Raw genomic sequence first — 17,605 nt, forward strand, 5'->3', positions numbered from 1 at the left:
TGAATCAAAAAGAAAAGAGAAATGAAAGAATTACACAAGGACATGTGGATAAGGGACTGTATGTTTTTACCCATAAAATCAGCTCACTTAAACAAAAAATTTTTTTGAAGATTTATTTACTTTAGAGAGAAAGAGAGACAGAGAGTGGGGCTAGGGGCAGAGAGAGGGAGAGACAGTCTCAAGCAGACTCTGCACTGAGTGGGGAGCCTGATGTGTGACTGGATCTCATGACCCTGAGATCATGACCTGAGCCGAAACCGAGTCAGTGGCTTAACTGACTGAGCCACCCAGGCACCCCTAGCTCATTTAAACTCTTATAAAGTTTTATTGAGAAATAATTCACATGTAAAATTCACTTTTAATGTGTATAAATAACTTCGTTTTTTAGTACATACGGAGTTGTGCACCCACTACCACCATTTAATTTCTAAACATTTTCACAACCACGCAATGAAAGCCCATAACTATTATCAGTCACTCCCATTCCCCAGTGCTTGGCAACCACTAGTGTACTTTCTGTTTCTAGGGATCTGCCCCTTCTGGACACGGCAAGTAACTGGAGTCGTATGGTATGTGGCATTTCGTGTCCGTCTTCTTTCACAGAGCACAGCTCTCAAGGCTCATCCATGTTGGAGCATGTGTCAGGGACTCCATTCTACTGCCCACTGACATTCTGTCATATAGACATAGCAGTATTCTGATGATCCGATCATCAGGTGATGACTTCTGGGCTGTTTCCACTTTCTGGCTATTATGAATAATGATGCACAGAACACTCATGTCCAAGTTTTTTGTGTGGCTGTATTTCCACTTATTTTGCTATACACCTAGGAGTGAAATTGCTGGATCATTTGTTAATTTTACGTTTAGCCTTTTGAGGAACAAAGTGTTTTCTAAAGTGGCAGAACCACTATACAATCCCACCAGTAATTTATGATGGTTCCGATTTGCCCACATCTTTCCCAAGACGACTTCTTTACTCTGGCCACCCTAGTGGGTGTTCAGTGCTATCTCAGTGTTTTGATCTGCAACACCCCGGGGATCGTGGATATTGAGCACTCTGTATGTGCTTGCTGGCCTTCAGTTTCTCTTCTTTGGAGAAATGTCTTTGCCCACCCTTAAACCTGGTTCTGTGTCTTTTTATTGTTGAGTTCTAAGAGTTCCTCACACAATCTAGATCCAGGTCCCTCACTGGATATTGGAGCTGTAACTATTTTCTCCTCTTGTGTGTGGTGTCCCTTTGCCGTCTTGATGTCATCCTTGGTGGCACAGAAGTTTAAATTCTGAGGAAGTCTAGTCTGCCTACTCTTTTGTTACTCGTGCTTTTGGTGTCATAGCCAAGAAACCACTGCCTAATCCAAGTTCATGGAGGTCAGTACTGTTTCCACGTGAGGGTTTACAGTATAGCCCTGACGCTCACCTTTGATCTATATAGTCTACTTTGAGTTAATTTTTGTGGATGGAATGAGGAGGGAGCCCAACTTCATTCTTTCGCATACAGATACCCAGCTATCCCAGTGTCACAGGTGGAAAGCATCATTCTTTCCCCAGTGAGTTATTGGCATCCTGGTTGAAAATCAACTGACTAAATATGTAAGGATTTCTTGTCCACACTCTCCGTTCTATTCATCGGTCTACACGTCTGTCTTCATGTCCGCACCACGCTGGTTCGATTACAGCAGCTCTGCAGTAAGTTTTGATATTGGAAAGTGGTAGTACCCTATCAACTTTGTTGCTCTTTTTCAAGACTGTTTTGATTATTCTGAGTCTTTTGTATATCCACAGGCATCGTAGGGTGGGCCTGTCATTTTCCACAAAAACCACAGCTAGGATTCTGACAGGGATTGCACTGAATGTGCACATCGACTTGGGGAGAATTGCCACTTTCAGAGCAAAAAGTCTTCCAATCCATGCCCATGAAATGTCTTTCCACTGAAGTCTCCTTAAATTTCTTTTACCAATGTTCTGTAGTTTTCAGCAGACAAATCTTCTTCTGTTATCGTCACTACTAAGCATCTTATTCTTTTTGATGGTACTATAAAAGGGATGGTCTTTTTTTTTTTAAGTAAGCTCTACGCCTAACATGGAGCTTGAACTCATGACCCCGAGATCAAGAATCACATGTTCTTGTGGCTGAGCCAGCCAGGCCCCCGCCCCCCCCTTTTGAGTGTAGCTGACGCACCATGCTATATTAGTTTCAGGTGTGCAACGCAGTCAGCATCTCTAGCTTATGCCCTGCTCACCCCAAGTGTAGCTGCCATCTGTCGCCACACAATGTGATTATACTACTACGGACTAGATTCCCTATGCTGTACTTTTCATCCCCGTGATTTCTTCACTCCATCCCTGGAAGCCTGCACCTCCTACTCCCCTTTACCCACCCTGCCCATCCCTGCACCCTGGAATTGCCCTAACCTGCTTTTGGATCATTTACTGTTAGTATATACAATTACACAACTCCTTTTTGTCTATTGATCTTGCATCCTGTATCCCTATGGAGCTTATTTATGAGCTCTAACAATTAGAGGACTCCTTGTGTATACAACCACATATATATGAGATCTTGTCATCTATGAAGAGAGAACACAAACTCTTCCTTTCCAATCTGGAAGCCTTTTATTTCCTTTTCTTGCCTAACTGCCCTGGCTAGAAACTCTGGTATAATATTGAATAGAAATGGTGAGAATGGGCGAACCATAGTCAAAATCACTTATTGTGATCTGGGTACCCTTCCCTCTAAAAAGCTGGAAACCATTTAATATGTACACTTACCCAAATCAAAAAACAAAACTCAAAACAATAGAGGTGCCCCATGTTGGCTATAGCCATTGCTTAAAAATAAAAAGAAAAAAAAAACAACCAAGAAACAAAGAAAATTCCCATTGTAAATTATTGCCACCACTAGCCACAACATACCTTGGAAGTTGTGCTTTAACTTGTTTCTGACATAGATTGTGGTATCTCTCCACTTTTAGAAATCCCTGATTCAACATTCTCTGGCAGACCAAGTCCATTCTTTTACAAACCTACAGGGAAAAAGGAGAAGGAAGAATTTTAATAGGTAAAACCCAAATAAATAACAGTTAACTTAGACTCCTGTTAGAGGAAAGTTCTGTGTCAGTACTGTTGCCCAGTTTGCTGTCTGAACCTCTACATCTGTACATATGGAATATGTCTATATATGAGGTGAACCCCTCATGCTTTATGACTCTTGCAGCATTACCTTAAGAAATTAATACTATGTGTAGGCAAGGAATACTTTACCTTTATTTTAGGTATTGGCTGAATGTTCTGAATGTACCCCACTACTGTGGTCAGAAAATGTAGTCCTGAAGATCAGTAAAACAATATATTCAAAAGGGTTTTAATGGTTTGAATAAAGAAAATTCTCCATTAGCTCAAAATGTGCATTCAAACTTAAGCTCAACCTCCCATAAAGTTTATATGATCTATAACCAGAATGAGAATTCTCTAGTCAGGGTTAACTACAGAGAGTTACTCTATACTAGACACTGTCATATCCTCCATAATATAAAATATTTTAACATATGTAGCAGAATCTCAACTATTTTGAATCTTTAAGGAATAGTATGTTTTTATACAGTAAGAGCACAGGATCATAAGTCAGAACACCTGAATTTGAACCTAACTTTTATACATTCTTAAGCAAGTCAGCTACCTGAAAGACTGAGTCAGCCTTCTGTATACTGTGGATAGTATCTAATTAATAGGGACACCATTAGGATTAAAAGAAACGACACACCCTAAAATCACTCTGATAAACCCTAAAGTGCTCTGTAAAAATTATGTTAAATAAATGGTTTAACTTAGTACTAACTGGAACACTTTGTTCCATAGGTGCTCTATTTCTGAGACATGCCAGCATCTTTTTTATCTTAATGAAACCCAGTGCACAAAATATGTTTGTTCTTTGATCCCTGAGAATTTTGCAGTGACTCAGAGGAATCAACTTGAATGTTAGTTCTCACTGTACAGGTGTGGATGTTGAAAGTGCAAGACATTGAGAAAACTCTAGATCAAGGCCAAGGTGATTAGGCGGTGGTTGTCATATGCTTCTATCTCTCATAGCACCCAAGCACAAACGTTTGACAAATACTTGCTGAAATTGAAATGTTGATGAAACTCTTGATATGTCTGCTTTCTCCTGAGAATACACAGACATAAATTCTGGCAAACTGGATTGAAGCTAACGAAGGTTGTAATACTCTAGTATTAAATACTATGTACTTCCTAAATCATAGCATGCCAAATGAAAGGTATTAAGGAAAACACTTCTTTTCCAGTTGAAAATAAATAAAAACATAGCAAACTTTAAGTAACGAAACTAAGAGTAATTCCTAATAAATGATATTTTAGAATTTGGTGGGATCTATTTTTAACTAAACCAAACCAGTTGTCAACATATGCTCAATGTCTATTAAAAAATAACAAAACCAATACATATCAACATCAATAATTTGTAAAGTTTATTTATGCTTTATAGTAATCACTACACCCATCGTGGGGTTCAAACCCATGACCCCGAAATCAAGGGTTAGAGTTGCACACTCCTCTGCCTGAGCCAGCCAGGTGCCCAAGCGCCTGGGTGGCTCAGTCGTTGAGCGTCTGCCTTCAGCTCAGGTCGTGATCCCGGAGTCCCGGGATCGAGCCCCGCATCCGGCTCCCTGCTCAGGCGGGAAGCCTGTTTCTCCCACTCCCACTCCCCCTGCTTGTGTTCCCTCTCTCGCTGTGTCTCTCTCTGTCAAATAAATAAATAAAATATTTTTAAAAAACCCAAAAACATAAATAACTTTTAAAGGAAAAATAACTCTTCTAAAAATACTTAAAAATTACATTTTTGCAAATCTCTTTGATATGTAGTTTTATAGAACACAAATGGACGGCCATATCTGCTTCTGCATTCAGTCTACTTAAGTATTACCTTAGAAAGTTCTAGAAAACATAACACACAAGCACACATTTCATGAGCTGTCGGTGTGCTGACATCATCACATGTCACAGGGCTCCCGGAAAGCTCCACTATCCACTTGTGAAAGGCAGAAATAGCAACTTAGAACTATAATGGAAATACTTTAGATCTCACAGACTCCCTGAAAGGGTCTTGGGAACCACTCTGGGAGCCCTAGACTAAACTTGAAGAACCAGTGCCCCATTCCTAAATAAATACATTGTCCCGATACGGTACTGAAACTTTATGTGAGGGGGGAAAAAAACCACTTTATGTTATTGGGGGAAGGAAGGAGAGTGTCTGTATGTGTGATGAGGGGGAATACAGCAGGCTCAATTCTCATCTTTCACAGCAGAAAGTCAACAGATAATATCAAAATAGTATCAGCCCAAAGACTTGAAAGCAGCACTTCTGGGGGATAAAAATTGAGGGCTATAAAAGCAATTTTTTTGGTTGTTGCCAGAACTATTTGAGGTGAAGCACCTTCTAACACAATCTGGTAGGAAACACGTCTTGTCATTGTGGACTCTGCAACCTCTTTGACAATTTCTGAGACAAAATAATAGAAATAATTTTTTAGCAGCAATAAATTTACTGAGAAAAAATTAAGGTCAAATGTTATCGTAAGTTTCCCGGGTACTGTCTAATTATTTTATTATTATACCAGCATTTTGCTGCACTGAATCTACTAACTACTAGGACGGAGATATCTTCTAATAATCCAGAAACTCGGCTCAGCGTCTGAGTGCTGACCAGTACTAGTGTGGGTGATCAGAATGCGAATAAATAAGCAGATAAGGTCAGCCAAGGAAGACTTCACATGATACAAGATTTGAATTAGTTTCGCAAAGAGGACAAGGACTACTAAGTTGGAGGTGTGGCCCGAGCAAAGGCAGAATCTGGAGTGAATAAACCATTGGCAAGCAAACTACTTCTGAGGGTAGATCAGATGTGCAGGCAAATCTGAGCGGAATAAAATCTCCCGTATTTTGAGCAGGGAAATCAGATGGTAATGAGAAATAACTTTAAAAAGGCCACCCATTTTTTGAAAGATCTCGTATGGGGATAGTTGGTTATTTTCTTTAAGAAACTATAGTGGGACTAAAGATCTGGTTCCAGAAATTTCACATGGGGATAGCTGAAATCAATGTAGATGAACCCCCAAATGAACAAGTATAACATAAGAAAATAAAGGCTTAGGGCGCCTGGGTGGCTCAGTTGGTTAAGCATTTGGCTCAGGTCATGATCCTGGAGTCCCTGGATCGAGTCCCGCATCAGGCTCCCGGCTCTGCAGGGAGTCTGCTTCTCCCTCTGACCCTCCCCCCTCTCATGTGCTCTCTCTTTCTCTCTCTCTCAAATAAATAAAATCTTTAAAAAAAAAAAAAAGAAAATAAAGGCTTACAGAGTCTCAACTGACATTATTGTTAAAAGCTGGTAAAAAGAGAAAACAGAAGGTCACAAAGGCAGACAAATGAGACTAGCACCACAAAAGCTGAAGTCAAAAATATTTTAAGCATTAATCAATATTGTAAGAAAAGGAGCATTTAATTTGGTATTCTTTCTTTCCTGGATGTTCAGTGAATTGACCAATAGATCACATATCTTTGTTGAGAATTCAAAAAGAAGCAAAGTGACCCCTGAAATCAGAAGTAGTTGACCCCTGAACAGCACAAATTTGAACTGCACCGGTCCACTTATAACATGGATTTTTTTGGGTGCCTGGGTGGCTCAGTTGGTTAAGCGACTGCCTTCAGCTCAGGTCATGATCCTGGAGTCCCGGGATCGAGTCCCACATCGGGCTCCCTGCTTGGCGGGGAGTCTGCTTCTCCCTCTGACCCTCTTCCCTCTCATGCTCTCTATCTCTCATTCTCTCTCAAATAAATAAATTAAAATCTTTAAAAAAAAATTAAAAAAACATGTTTTTTTTCTTATACACACAGTCCAATTCTGTAAACGTATCTTCTCATGATTCTTTTCTCCAGCTTCAAGAACACAGCTTAACACATAGAACATACAAAATATGTTAATCGACTATTTACATTATTGATAAGGCTCTGGTCAATAGTAGGGTGTTAGTAGTTGAGTTTTTAGGTAGTCAGAAGTTGTATGTGGATTTTCAAATGCATAGGGGTTGGTGCTCCTAACCCCTGCGTTGTTCAAAGGTCAACTATTGGGATGCCTGGGTGACTCAGTCGGTTAAGCGTCTGCCTTCGGCTCAGGTCATGATCCCGGGGTCCTGGGATCAAGTCCCGTGTCAGGCTCCCTCAGGGAGCCTGCTTCTCCCTCTGCTTGTGCTTTCTCTCTCTCACTCTGACAAATAAATAAAATCTTTAAAAAACAAAACAGAAAACAAAGGTCAACTGTACACTAATTTTCCCTACAGTAGGCAGTTTAATGATAGCTGCTGATGATGTATGCTAACTTGCAATGCAAACTTATCTCACTTAAAATGTAGCTTTACGGACACCTGGGTGGCTCAGTCGTTAAGCGTCTGCCTTCGGCTCAGGTCATAACCCCAGGGTCCTGGGATCAAGCCCCGCATCGGGCTCCCTGCTCGGCGGGAGGCCTGCTTGTCCCCCTCTCCCACTCCCCTTGCTTGTGTTTCCTCTCTTGCTATCTCTCCTTCTGTCAAATAAATAAAATCTTAAAAAAAAAAATAAAATGTAGCTTTATATCTATGGGTATTTTAAGAATTTCCCAAAGCTGGGGCGCCTGGGTGGTTCAGTCATTAAGCATCTGCCTTCGGCTCAGGTCGTGATCCCAGGGTCCTGGGATCGAGCCCCGCATCGGGCTCCCTGCTCGGTGGGAAGACTGCTTCTCCCTCTCTCACTTCCCCTGCTTGTGTTCCTTCTCTCGCTGTGTCTCTCTCTGTCAAATAAATAAATAAAATCTAAAAAAAAAAAGAATTTCCCAAAGCTGACGGGAAGAAATTTTAGTTTCCTGGTTATTAAAATACAACAAAAATCCTAGCAATTTGGTCATTCACCCACGAGAGTAAAATAGAATTCTGGAGTCTAATATACAATGATGATGACTATGTCAAAAACTATCATTGCATTCAGAGATCAGCAAAAATAGACACTTACCAACATACCAGGGAGCTCATGGAATACGTCGGTCTGCAGCAGAGACATTTAGTTTGGGTCCTCTGTTACTGCCACTCTAGTTAGGACACGTGGTTTTCTTTGTTAATTACTTGAAGAGTTAAAATGCCATGTTTATCCTTTTCCATCACTTTCTAACGTAAGTAGTAATGAACATTTTTCTTTGCTTTGTTTAGGCATCTTTTTTGATTTCTTGTGCCCCTATGGTCCTTCTTAACAATGCAAGACACATATGCCATAAATCTGTGAAGCCTGCAATTTTCCTGTGAAACCTAATCTTAGTAACAAATCTCAGTTGATTCTAAGATACATATTTTTTCATATTTTAACATTTGACATCGGAATGGTCTTACAATTATAACTGGCACCATTTCTTTTTCAGATGGCTTAGATGCTGTGAAATATAAAAGGGTGGACTTCTTTGATTTTGGTTTTTTTTTTTTTTAAAGATTTTATTTATTTATTTGAGAGAGAGAGAGAGAGACAGAGAGCACGAGAGGGAAGAGGGTCAGAGGGAGAAGCAGACTCCCCGCTGAGCAGGGAGCCCGATGCGGGACCCGATCCCGGGACTCCAGGATCATGACCTGAGCCGAAGGCAGTCGCCCAACCAACTGAGCCACCCAGGCGCCCTGATTTTAATAAAAGCTCTTCTGGGAAAAAAAAAAGCACTGCTAGAATAATACACATACAAGTTGATCAAGATGCATTCTGATTTCAAAAATGTTAAAACATGAAATTATATCTTAGAATTGAGGAAATACTGTAATGAAACCAGATTTTTCATGTACTTATTTAGTGCTCTACAGTTCTCAAACGAATTGAATACTTGATGCTTTTCTCCAATTAATCCGGAAGTTATTATTAACAATTAGGCTGCTTATCAATAACCCCCAAACTGGTAGGAACTTAAGACACTGGAACCTTTCTTTCTTTTTACAGAGAGAGAACATGGAGGCCTTAAGAAATTATGTAATTTGTACAAAGTCAATCAAACTCTTTAGTGGCAAAAGTGAAATTAAGAATTTAGGCTTCTAATTAGTATCTTTTTACAGTTAGTGATCTGCAGCTCTACAGAGTGAAACACTTATTCTAACTATTCTCAACTGGTCACAGTCTTGACTAATACCCACTGCTACAGAATACTGCTGGCGCGAGTCTCAAGTAGGACTTCTTGAGGCAATACGAGATCTTAAGGACATTAGTGGGTGTTCTCACCACACTGCTAAAGTTTAGAGAAATGGCGCTAGACCAAAATCTTTCTAGAATTCTTTCAAAGTTCAAAAACCAGAAGTCAACCATGAGGAAACAATGAGACAAATCTGCATTGTAGGGCGCCTGGGTGGCTCAGTTGGTTAAGCGACTGCCTTCGGCTCAGGTCATGATCCTGGAGTCCCAGGATCGAGTCCTGCATCGGGCTCCCTGCTCAGCGGTGAGTCGGCTTCTCCCTTGGACCCTCCCCCCTCTCATGCTCTATCTCATTCTCTCTCTCAAATAAATAAATAAAATCTTTAAAAAAAAATCTGCATTGTAGAACATTTTATAAGCCATCTGCCCTGATTCTTCAAAAAGCCAACTGCATTAAAGAATGAAAAAAGTAGGGAGAATGTTCTGGATTAAAGAGACAAATGTTTTACTAGATTCAAAAGCTTTATCCCCCACCAAAAAAAAGCTATAAAGACATCTTGGGGATAACTGAGAAATTAGAATATAAAACACAATGTTAAATCCCTGGGGAGTGATAACACTGATTACATAAAGGATAAAATGTCATTATATTTGCATTTTACTTTCAAATGGCTTAATGAAATAATCTGTGTGGAGGACATACAACACACACATTTAGAGAGGGAAAGAATGAGCACACAAGTGAAAGAGATAATGCAGATGTGGCAAAAAGTTAATGATGGGTGATAGAATCACTTAAAAAATTCTGTCTACGCGGTGTGGATTGTCTAATACATAATACCATATACAGAGAGACACAGAGTTAATTATCTGCAGGTAGAATTACAACAAATTTTAAGACTCTGGACTATAGGAAACAAACAGGGTTGCTGGAGGGGCGCTGGGTGGGGGGATGGGGTAACTGGTGATGGGCATTAAGAAGGGCACTTGATGTAATGAGCACTGAGTGTTACATGCAAACTGATGAATCACTAAATTCTACCCCTGAAACTAATAATACAGTGTATGTTAGCTAAATTGAATTTAAATAAAAAATTAAAAAAGGAGAAGAATTACAACAAATTTTAAATTCTCTGGGTATCCCCCCTACATGTTCACTTGGAAAGAAAATATAAATTTATTTTATTTTTAAAGATTTTTATTTGAGAGACAGCGAGAGTAAGAGAGATCACAGAGCGAGAGGGAGAAGCAGACCCGCAACTGAGCGGAGAGCCCAATGCAGGGCTTGATCCCAGGACCCCGAGATCATGACTTGAGCTGAAGGCAGACACCTAACTGACTCAGCCACCCAGGTGCCCCTAAAAATGTATTTAAATATTAGCCTGAGCAAAACAATTAGGAAGAAAAGCCTGTTCCCAGGATTTCTATAATACCGCCTAGAAGCCAAACAGAACAGCTTTTCTGATTATTCTGGTTTTGATGATCTGTACCATCATTCTCCTCATTAATATGGGAACGGAGTGTTGCTTACAATGCTGCCTGACGCACTAATGGAAACGGCTACTCTTCCTAATCACATACGAGCTTCACGTTCACCTTATCGATTTTCATCCTTATTACGAGGATTTTTCTAGTCACCCAATCTTCTTAAAATGGTCTTAAATTTAAAAAATTCTACTCTCCTCTGTTGGAGGTAAATATGAAGCAGCACATCTTCTAGCACTACCACAGTGTATACAGAAAACACATTTATTTCACAATGACATTTATTTTCTATCCTTTACTTGGAGTAGCGCAGTTTTTTGTTTTGTTTTGTTTAAAGATTTTATTTATTTATTTGACAGAGAGAGAGACGGCGAGAGAGGGAACACAAGCAGGGGGAGTCGGAGAGGGAGAAGCAGGCTTCCCGTGGAGCAGGGAGCCCGATGCGGGGCTTGATCCCAGGACCCTGAGATCACGACCTGAGCCAAAGGCAGATGCTTAACGACTGAGCCACCCAGGCGTCCCTAGTGCAGTGTTTTTAAGAACTACTTCATTTATTCAACAAACACTGAGTACTCATATTGAATCACAGACTACAGAAGGCCATCGTGATTTCTGATGAAAGGGTACGTACGAGGAGCCTAAATTCAGTGCCCAACCGGCCCCTACAAAGACAATTGCAATAGAATCTCTAAGTACAACCATGTTGCGTTGGGAACTCAGAAGTACTACTGAGTGAGGTTCAGAAAAGAGGCACAGAGGCTGTACTGAGGTACTGACACTTAAGGTGTATCCTGAAGGAACAGATACTCTCTAGGAGGGGGGAATGAAGGAGAGGCTGCAGGCAGAAGCAGCACCTGCTGCGAGAGGCCTAGCATGTTTGGGAAACTCAACAGCCTGATGATGCCTGTTTCAATCTGAGCTTAAGTCCAAGATGTTAGAAGTAGGTGGTTGGGAGAAACCTCGATCAAGGGTTATCTTTGGCTCCTAAACATCCTGAGACTGGATCCTACGCATGGGCCATCCTTGGAAGCTAGGACCCTCCCATACCGTCTGAATCTGCCCTGCTCTGCTGACCAGGTTGTTCAGGTGCCCCTGGTCTGTTAGGAAATGATGATGATGTTAAGAGGTGGAAGTTGTTTCTTAACATTCTTACTTGCTCCCCCCAGCAAAAGGTGTCAACCCCGTAGGTTCTCAAAACAGTTTCTTAAACCTGGCCAGTCTGAGAAATAAAAAAATGTGAAACAAGGGGGGAGTCTGAGCACTAATCCAGGACATCTGACACTTCAGACAATCACCTCATAGCTGTAATTAGTTACCCTGCTCCAGTCACTTCACTACATTGTACACGTCATTTCTTTTCTGCTGGGAATGTTCTCTCACCTTTACTAAGGATAAACTGGATAAAACACTCATTCTCTTGAGGAAGCCTCTCTGATTAAGTCTCCCGATTAACCTCAACAGTCTTGTATTTCTTATCTTTGCATTTGTTACCCTGGTGCTTTCTAAGTGTGCTCAAGGAAGGTGTGTCCATTCTGTCTTCATGACACTCTGGGCAGGGTTACTGGTTGAACCCCTTCACGTTAGGACTAGAATCTGCAGGAAAAATGAACTGTCCCCTAAATATTAGAATCTCCAACCTGTACTTAAGTACCTGTTAATAAAAATAAACCAATGATGAGATGGTGGGGAAAAACCACAAATCATCAATGCATAGAATATATTCTCCATAACGCCGCCACAAAGAGCCATGGTTTGTAAAGTGTGGTCTAGGGACCCCTGGGATTCCCAAGATCCTTTTGAGAGTCTGTGAGGCCAAACTATTTTCATAATACTAAGACGGTATTTGCCATTTTTACTCTCATTCTTCCATAACATACAGTGGACTTTTCCAGTGGCCACATGACACATGGTAACATTATTTTTCTGACCACTAACGAAGTATGTACTGTCTCTTCCTGTGTCTTCTAGAATTTTCTAAGGTAAGCTCTTAGGGTTCTCAATAACTTTTAAGAGTATAAAGATGTCCCAAGGTTAAAAAAAAATTTGAGAACTACTGGCATAGAGCAAGAGATATTAGGAAAAGCGCTTGCCTATAAAAAAAAGAGTAATGGTTTCTCATTTTCCTTCGTATTTCCTACCAATCAACGTTCTCTATAAAATTTTCAAACATATTTGAACAAAAGATGAAAAAGGAACTATAAATGGGTAAGAGATTTAACTAGCTAGAGTGCTCTAAAGAAATAACTCGGGATGAAAGTATGGATGTATTTTGTTACCTACCAGAAAATTTCATTCCAGATAATGAGCAAGACTTCTGAATTTAACCTTCAGTCATATTTATGTCCTGAACCACCGGAGCTCCCCACTCAAACCATACAGGAAAAAATTTGATAGGATCCCTCTGAAACAGCTTTTTTAAAAAGCCTTCCATACTCATTTTTCAGTGAGTGAGAACACTATGCTCACAAGTCAAAATCAAAGGCTCAAACTTGGCTTAGATACACTCCCGAACTGGGGGTAGGACCTCACTTCTTAACCTTTGCCACTTGTTTCAAAAATTCTCACCCCATCAAGAGGGCCTAGGTGACAGTCTAATGCTGCATCAGCACAAATCTGTCTGACTTACTGAAAAAACAACTCAAAGTACAAGTTTTGTCACTTCAAAAGCTGTGTTCCACCAAATAATTTTAAATACATTGGAAGAGTTAAATATTTAAAGAACTATTTCTGTGTAACCAGGATCTCTAGGCTCTGGGTACATTTTTGGAGCAACAGTCAATGGCAGGAAAAATGAACAAACAAACCAACAATTCAATAAGGCATTTGGACAATCCCTTGGTAAGAACTAGACTGGAGAGTCAAATTTCAATTATTCATGGCAACAGGAAGCAAAGACTATCATCAACTAAACTGCACAAAGAACTGAAAAATGTTATTTTAGCAATTTCAACCAAGAGAAAATCTTTTAAAGAAAATACAAAGTAATGAGTACATGGCTTGTGTGCCTGTCCTCTAATTTAGGTGCTAACCACAGTTACAACTGAGGTCCTAATAAGGCAAGTAAAGTGGGAAGAAAGAAAAAACCCAAACATCTAAACAATACATAAACTAGTTCATCAACCACTGAGTAGTTGACATTTAGCTTTATGGAAACTAATTCTATTCTTAATTAATATCATTCTCTTCCAAGCATATCCACCCTTAATTCCACTAAAAAAAAAAAAAAACTTAAAATGAAGGGAGTTCTCTAATGTGTACTCTAGATAGCAGCATACATACTAAAGTTCCTTGATTTTTTGGCAAATAGCCCATTAGGTATAAGTAAAGCACCTACCAGGCCCTGTTTCTACCCTGCCAATTTCATTAAAAGACCACAATTAAATTAATGCTGACATCTAGTGGCAAGAAAGAACATCTTCTTTTATAATGCTACCGGAATTGAATTGTACCTTACAACACCGAGCCAATCAATCTGAAACCAGACACTTCCAAATGCCCACAAAAGATTAACCACCTAATCTAAGAATTATCTATTAACCTTAAGTAAACAAAAGAATAAGAAAATAGTTCATTACTAAACCAGAGGGAAAAGACCCATCTTTGAGACAAAATTGACTGAAGAATCTTTGGGGGGGCAGGGGGGAAGAGGGTGGTGGCGCAGGGGATGGTAAGGAGCTCCTTATGAAAAATCTTTGTTTGAAACTACAAATCTGTACCCTTAAAAGGCTAGAGGACTGCTTTAAAATTGAGAATGCAACTGAATATTTCACTTGAAAGAGATGTCCTTTATTAATAAACTGTGGGATGTCCTAAGAAGCTAGTTTTCCCCCTCAAAAAATGTTTCTAATTTTAAAAAAAGTACACGACTGACAAACGAACAAAAAACCAGTTTTCCCCAACACTGACAAACCCAAACTGTGAATATTCCAAGCTTTACAAAGCCACTGTCTGGCTGAGAGGCTCAATTCAATCAAATGTTATGCCCAACCGTGTACAGCATGAATCTTGATCAAACACCATCCTTTATAAAAACCGGAAGGAATATTTAAGATTCTATATGGAATTCTAGGATGACATGTTTGGGGAATTCAGGGACAATCAATTTTGAAATATGACTTTTCAACTGAGGAATCTTCCATTCTGCAGGATGGCGTGGTAGACCTGCTGGGCTGACTAGGAAAAAAACCTGGTCATCAGTTTGAATCAAAATTAATAAACTTTCTTTAAAAAGTATGATCTCCTTTCCAAAACGTAATCAGAATCAAATTTAAACCGGAGGTGTAAACCTAAAATGTGGCACAGGAATGAGAAAATGCTGTACACACTACATTCAGAAATATGTCTTTGTCCTCTTATAAACAATCCCAAGCACAGATTCAGCTCCTACACACAGTCGGCTTGCAATCACTTCAAAATGTCCACCTCCTTCAATTTCCTTCCCACTTAAAGATAAATCCCCCGACAGGAAGCAAAAGATCTTACTGAACTAAGACATTCATCAAACCTTCAGTCCACGCTGTGGAGCGAGGTAAATTCCTCCTTTCTATAAATCACTGAACTACTGTGATTTGAAGCTGGCGGGTGGGCGTTAAGTCACTAGTTAGAAAATGAACTGCAAGAGAAACCAACCCTGTCCAGGGGCGAGGTGCTCCCCGAGGGTGGGAAGTGTCGGGGCGAGGCCAAGCCGGACGCGCTCTCGGTGGGCTCTACTTTACTGGTCACCTGGGGAGCTGGGGCCACCAAATGGCGTTCACGCCCCTCGGAGCCCCCACCGGGTTTGGGGAGGCCTCCCCAACCCTACTTCATCTTCTCCAACCGGGAAACCTGGGTCGGGGGTTGGGGGGGAAGGGGGGGGGGACACAGTGCGTGATTCCTGCGGACCGACCAAACCTGGCTGGACCCGGCTGGGGGCTGGACGCTGCTGCACAAAAGGCGGCTACCGGAGCCGCGGGGCCGGCGCTCAGGCCGGGCGGCGCTGGGACGCCCAACTCCCGCCGCCGCCCCGCTTCCGGGCCGGGGCAGCGAGACCCTAGCCCCGCGGCAGGAAGGGGGGACGACCCCGCCGCCCGGCGCCGGGACTCCGCGTCCTGGAGCCGGCTGCGGCTCCCTCCCCGGGGGACGCGCTCCCCTCTCCGCCCCTCCCCAGACCTCGGCCGGCGGAGGGGGCGGCGGGGGTCCCGCGGGGGCCTCACCAGGCGGAGCTGGCTAATTTCGTCGTAGGACATAAAGCTGAGGATGTTCTCGATGGCTACGATGGGCAGCGCCACCAGCGTGTTGTTTTGAGGCAGCTGGTCGGGAGCCAGCGCCGGGGCTGGGGGCGCCTGAGAGCCCGGCTGCGGGGCCGGGGGCGGGGGCGGGGGGGGCAGTCGCTGGGCAGAGCCGACGGCCGAAGAGGGGCCGCCGTCGCCGTGGCCGCCGCCTCCTTCCTCAGCCATCCGCTCCTCCGACGCCGCCGCCATCTTGGGGGTTTGATTCCTTCCCCCCACTGCAAGGGGACCAGGGGCGCTTCCGGTGCGTCACTTCCGCCTTGGGCCGTGGGGGCGGGACCTCGGAGGGGCGGAGCCTGCGCGGTGGCCGGCGGCAGGGGCCGCTTGAGGTGCCGGTGAGGCCGGGGGGGGTATTCATCCCGGGGGGTATTCATCCCGGGGGGTATTCATCCCGGGGAGGAGACCTTTGGAGGCCCTCTGACCCGAGCCCGGCAGGGACCGGAGGGCGAGGGAACCTTGTCCGTTAGAGGGCTGTCCGCCGGCACGGTTTTCTTGGCGCTCCTCCTGACGCGGGGCGGGGAGAGTAGTGTTGCCTGGCGAGTGTAGACGCGACGTGTGTCAGAGCGTCGTCGTTTGTGGAGCCAGGTAATGGTCCGTTTAGGCGAATGACGAGAGTGAAGTACTGATTAAAGCCACCGTGTGCAGGAACCTTGAAAACTTCGTGCTAAATGAAAGAAGCCAGACCCAAGGACAGCACTCATCTGGGGATGTGGGCAGCCGCCAAGTCCGCGGAAGGCGGAGGGCCCAGGGGCGGGCTTCGGCGCTCGGGGGGAAGTACGGAGGGAGAAGCGTCCCGCTGGGGAGGGCGGGGCCTGCTGCGGGGGGGGGGCGCTGCTGGGGTGGTGACGCGGGGGGGGGGGACGTGCGGGGGGTGGGGGGACTCGTCCTGCCAGGATGCTTCGGGGCTGGAGAGCGTGGGCGCACCACCTGTGAGTGCACTAAAACCAGTGCGCTGGAGTGGTTGTTATCTCAGTAAAAACGTTGGTTTAGGCGGGAGTCATCAAAAACTGCTAAAAGGAGAAAGTAAAGGTAGGATGTGGAATACAATATTTAGGTAGTCTCAAAATAACTCCCCACAAGCTACATGCGAATTATAAAGATAAATAAGTTTGCAGTAGAGAAATTTGGTGGACAACTACCATAACCATATCATTAACACTAACATGAGGCGTTTTGAGAGGAACGGACATCATGTACGTCCTGATACGATATCCTCAAAAGAACGCCACACAAGATCGTATTGCTGAAGAAGAAATGAAAGCATAACCTTTATTTGAGGTAGGCAAATCTGGTTAATTGTTTCACGCTCTTCAAAAACATTATTGTCATTTTGTGCCAGATTAAAAGACTAACGAGGTAAGATAACTACATTCATGGGTGATTTTGAACTGGATCTTGGATTAGGAAAAACAGCTAAAAAGAACATTATTGGGACAATTGGCAAAATTTGAATATGGATTATATATTAGACAATATTGTAATCATTACATTTTTTTGATTTGGATAATTTTATTGTGCTCTTAAGAGAATGTCCTTGTTCTTAGGAAATACACGTTGAAATATTTAGAGGTAAAGGGGCATCTCTCACTTTGATCTCAAATGGTTCAACAGATAGAGAATGAGATTAATAAAACAAATATAATAAATGTTAATAA

The 17,605-nt window shown here is 42.5% G+C and overlaps 1 protein-coding gene across 1 annotated transcript in view; it reads right to left on the reverse strand.

Moving 5' to 3' along the window:
* The window catches only part of FBXO28 (F-box protein 28), a 29,906-nt gene extending 13,747 nt beyond the window's left edge, over positions 1-16,159 (reverse strand). The window contains exons 1-2 of the mRNA XM_028111651.2: positions 15,876-16,159; positions 2,917-3,026 (exon numbers count right to left, since the gene is read on the reverse strand). Coding sequence (XP_027967452.1) covers positions 2,917-3,026; positions 15,876-16,142 — 377 coding nt within the window. The 5' untranslated portion in view covers positions 16,143-16,159. The remainder of the gene's footprint in view (positions 1-2,916; positions 3,027-15,875) is intronic.
* Between the last annotated feature and the right edge of the window lie 1,446 nt (positions 16,160-17,605).

Source organism: Eumetopias jubatus, unplaced genomic scaffold (assembly GCF_037043125.1).
Source record: "Eumetopias jubatus isolate StellerSeaLion01/CBP00866 unplaced genomic scaffold, mEumJub1_p1.0 scaffold_12, whole genome shotgun sequence".
In the NCBI taxonomy this organism is placed as follows: domain Eukaryota; kingdom Metazoa; phylum Chordata; class Mammalia; order Carnivora; family Otariidae; genus Eumetopias; species Eumetopias jubatus.